Genomic DNA, 3996 nt, shown 5'->3' with positions numbered 1-3996 from the left:
GAACTGAAACCCGCATGAAGATTCCCTTGACCTGGTCTAGCCTATGCCTGCGCTACGATTGCTTTCAGAGGTCGGTTCTAGTGGAGCGTGAAACTGCGCTTGGGTATGCATTATTCGCGTTTTCCGAAAGACATTGTATAACAATGGGCAATTTCCAAGCTGCGCTTTTTGGGCTTTGAGCGATCTGGGACACTTTCGGGGGTCATTTTTCCCAATTTATTTGACCTTTTTATTTTTGCAAAGCATCCCCTCGCCATCATGCGGGTTCCTTTTCAAGGCTCGTGGGGGTTTTTGACCCTTCTAGTGGCAGCCGTGATGCGGGTTTCGGTCGCGCAGGCTCAATCGCCTGGGTTTGCCGCCCTGATGCAGCTTCCCCAATGCGCGGTACGATGACTTGGCAACAGACATGTAAAGACGCTTGCTGATTTTTCAGATCAATTGCATGAATACGCCGGGGTTTAACTTGTCGGCGTGCAATGTCGACGACCTGCCATGTCTTTGCCATTTACTCTCCTCCGACGCCGGAAAATCCGTGTCAACCTGCGTGGTGACAGACTGTTCGGTGAAGGACTCGCTTGGTTAGTTTCACACGAGTTACCACACTGGCTATCTGCTAAGACACTTACTCTGCAGCTGCTCGAAACCTTACGCAACAGGCTTGTGGCCCAGAACCCCGTAACCAGAGCACGACGTACACCACCGTCGCCGTTGTGTTTACAATTTTATCTTCCCTGGCTGTCATTCAGCGCTTCGCCGTCAAGCTCTGGTTCCCGCACATCTCCATCGACCTCGATGACTGGTTAGTCTTGGCCACCGCTCTCTGCCAGCTATCCAGTGCCGTCCTCGGTGTAGCCGGCGGCGTGCCCAACGGGGTAGGGCGCGATATTTGGACGCTGTCCTACCGACAAATTACAAACTTTGGCGTGTGCCTATACATTTATGCCATCTTGTACTTTGCCAATGTTGCTACTCTGAAGCTTGCCTTTTTGTTCTTTTATCTGAGGATATTCCCCAGCATGCTCATCAGGCGATTGCTATGGGTGACCATCGGGTTCACAATCGTATACGGCATTACCTTTATCCTCACGAGCGTCTTTCAGTGCAAGCCCATCTCATATTACTGGGTGCATTGGGACGGCGAACATCAAGGGACCTGCGCAAACATAAGCGAAATCGCCTGGGCGAACGGGGCCATCAGCATCGCTATCGATATTTGGATGATAGCCATTCCCCTGTCACAGCTGTGGAGGCTGAAGCTTGACTGGAAGAAAAAGGTGGGCGTATTCATCATGTTGAGCGTCGGATTCTTGTAAGTTGATCTCTCACCCCCCCGGGGGGGGGACCGTCTTCTGCAGCCACAACTTTGAGCTAATCTCGTCTGTAGGGTTACAATCGTCAGCATCATCCGCCTTCAAGAAATTATAACGCATGCCATTGACGATCCCAATGCGACATGGGCGATAATGAATCTCGCCGTCTGGTCTACCGTCGAAATTAATGTCGGCATCATTTGTGCCTGCATGCCTTCCATGCGCCTCCTTTTTGACCTGGTCTTTCGCGCCACATCACCAAGACTAGCCGCATCTGCAACTAACGAGGCCAACGTGCACAACAGCGGTCGTTTGTTCAGCCGTGGAAGAGGATTGGGGGTGACGTCGCACTCCGTGTTTGAGCCATACTTTGCGCCCCTTTCCCGTCAGACGGGAGTTATTACGGTACAACGCACGTATAATATTGAAGTCGAAACGCTAAACGAGAATCTTGAGGAAGCTCAGCTGGTGTACATGACGAATTTGAGCAATGACAAGCAAAAGCATGCAGAGGGATAGTAGGCTAGAGATTTTACATACATTAATATGTGTACGGAGCAGAAAAGAAGATACCAGACGTCCAAGGAGTACGTTGCTTGCGCCAGGCGAGAGGCTGGTCGTGATGCATAGCTTGAGCCAACCGAGGGTTAGGGTTATACCATGTAGCTGCGGGGGAAAGTTCATTGCCCAGTCGCTAGTGCCGTCTACGCGAGCGGCGGTCCCGTGGGCTTCGCTGGTTGCAGTGTGGATCTGACGCCACCACTGCCACAACGCTGACTGGTCCAGCCAGCCTCCAGTCTCCACTCTGTTGCGCGGTGAAATGAATTTCACTGGACGGAAAAATTTGCGCCTTTATTTCCGAACCATATCCGGACGCCAGCGGGGGTCGCCGCCTGCCGCCGTTCGTAGTGCGCGCGCACGGGGCACTTGCACCGCCACCACGTGCATGTGGAGATGAGACATGAGCACAACCGGGGATTGCCAATTATAGTTGACATCTCAACTTGACTGCCGTTTACATATTTCCTAGGTATTTCTAGCACGTAAGAGCGATGAGAAAAAGAACATTTCACAAGCATACATATGTATGTACTAGACTTGTAGTCGACTACTGTCTTGCGATAGATGTTCCTAGTACATATGCAGGCTTGTATTGACTCCCGTATACGAACCTGCTAATATCATTGTGGTCCATGACCGGCGCCAGTGGATAGGCGCGGTACCCGAATGGCTCAGTAATGCTGGGTTATGTCTTAAGATATGCGGTGTCGCGAATGTTCTCGCCAAGTCTACATAATTTGATAGTCAATGAGAGGACATGAATCGACGTGGGCCTTGTACGCACACAAATGTGAGCTGCATGGTCCGACGGCCACCCCGTTTCCCTGGGTGCGTATCGGTGAGTGTCCCTGTCTATTCTTTCCTCCGAGGATACTCAGGTCGGCATATCCAGTTTCCGACTCATCTTGGCAGTCAAAGCACCAATATACCGGGACCAATCAACTTGCATAGACGCCGAGGAGGTGCCAATCCGATGTGATCCGGAGAATCGGGTCAGGCAAGTGGTAAAAAGCAGCAACAATCCCGCCACGGCAAGAGTCTGGTACGGAGTATCCGTACCTTGCTATGGATCCCCTTTCCACTTCCCCAGACGCACATCGAAGTTCATGCCTGGTTCGCCGAAATGGCAAAACCCCATGTACGCCACAAAAGCAGCCAGCTGCTTGGCGCGACCAACATCACGTCGGCTAATGCTGACACCCGCCGCGGCGATATAAACTGAGCGTGTTATAATATAGCAATTCAAACATCTTAATTGCCGTCTTCCGCGCCATGGCACAATGCCCCTCATCAGACCATCTGGCGATAGCGGCGTAATGCTAAGCATGCCGTGGCGTCCAGCGCCATTCATGAAAAATCTCCTGGCGCGTACAAATTGTGGTCTTATGGAGACGCAATGACTAGAACTTTGCTGACACCAAGTGCCGGTATATTCTTATACCAGACCAAAAACGCGGTAGGGGAGGTGGTCCCACGCGGCTACTTTGCAGGTGGGCAGACACTCTTCTGATATTGTCAGTAGCTTTTAATTATTTGCAGTGTAGCAGTACATATTTTATCAGGTAGGCAAGCCGGGGTCTGAGATACATCAACTAGTTACCACCGCCATCGCGCTGCATTAGATTCTATAACGTAACTATTAGTCTCTTTTTGGGCGTTGCCATGGAGTGGGTTCTCCTTATGCTGTTCCGCCTTACTGTTCAAGATCAAAACGAAAGTATTATTTACTGCTTCTTTGTAACTTATCTACACAGAGAGAAGGCAGTGATTATTTGCGTCTTGCCGACGTGGGCATGTCGCGTGCTGACCGGGTGAGGGTTTGGACTTCGGACCCGTTGCCATGCCGCTCCGTGGATGTTTGGCGCGAGCACTCAAGGGACTACTGATGGCGCGTAAGAGAAAGGGACAAGTCCAAATGAATCGACGCCATGACCCTGAATTCTTTTAATCCATAACGCCTGTAATGCCCGGAACGCCGGCGCATGACTAGTGAGCCTTGTACTGTACGCCGGTCGTCTGCACTCCATCTACAACACTCCAACGTCTCGGTGAGATTGTAGTTCGTTATATCCGTGAAATTCGCGGCCCTATAACAAATAAGGGAAAACACGCCGACGTAAGTTGG

The 3996-nt window shown here is 51.2% G+C and overlaps 1 protein-coding gene across 1 annotated transcript; it reads left to right on the top strand.

Moving 5' to 3' along the window:
• Positions 1 to 258: 258 nt before the first annotated feature.
• Positions 259 to 1829, top strand: G6M90_00g093390 (uncharacterized protein; the record flags this gene model as incomplete). Its single annotated transcript, XM_014683939.1, has 4 exons — positions 259 to 384; positions 434 to 578; positions 634 to 1309; positions 1385 to 1829. The coding sequence occupies 4 exons, from the start codon at positions 259 to 261 to the stop codon at positions 1827 to 1829; spliced, it is 1392 nt and encodes a 463-aa protein (XP_014539425.1).
• Positions 1830 to 3996: the final 2167 nt, after the last annotated feature.

The sequence above is a fragment of the Metarhizium brunneum genome, chromosome 6, assembly GCF_013426205.1.
Source record: "Metarhizium brunneum chromosome 6, complete sequence".
Taxonomy (NCBI): Eukaryota; Fungi; Ascomycota; class Sordariomycetes; order Hypocreales; family Clavicipitaceae; genus Metarhizium; species Metarhizium brunneum.
This window is presented reverse-complemented; position numbering and strand designations above follow the sequence as displayed.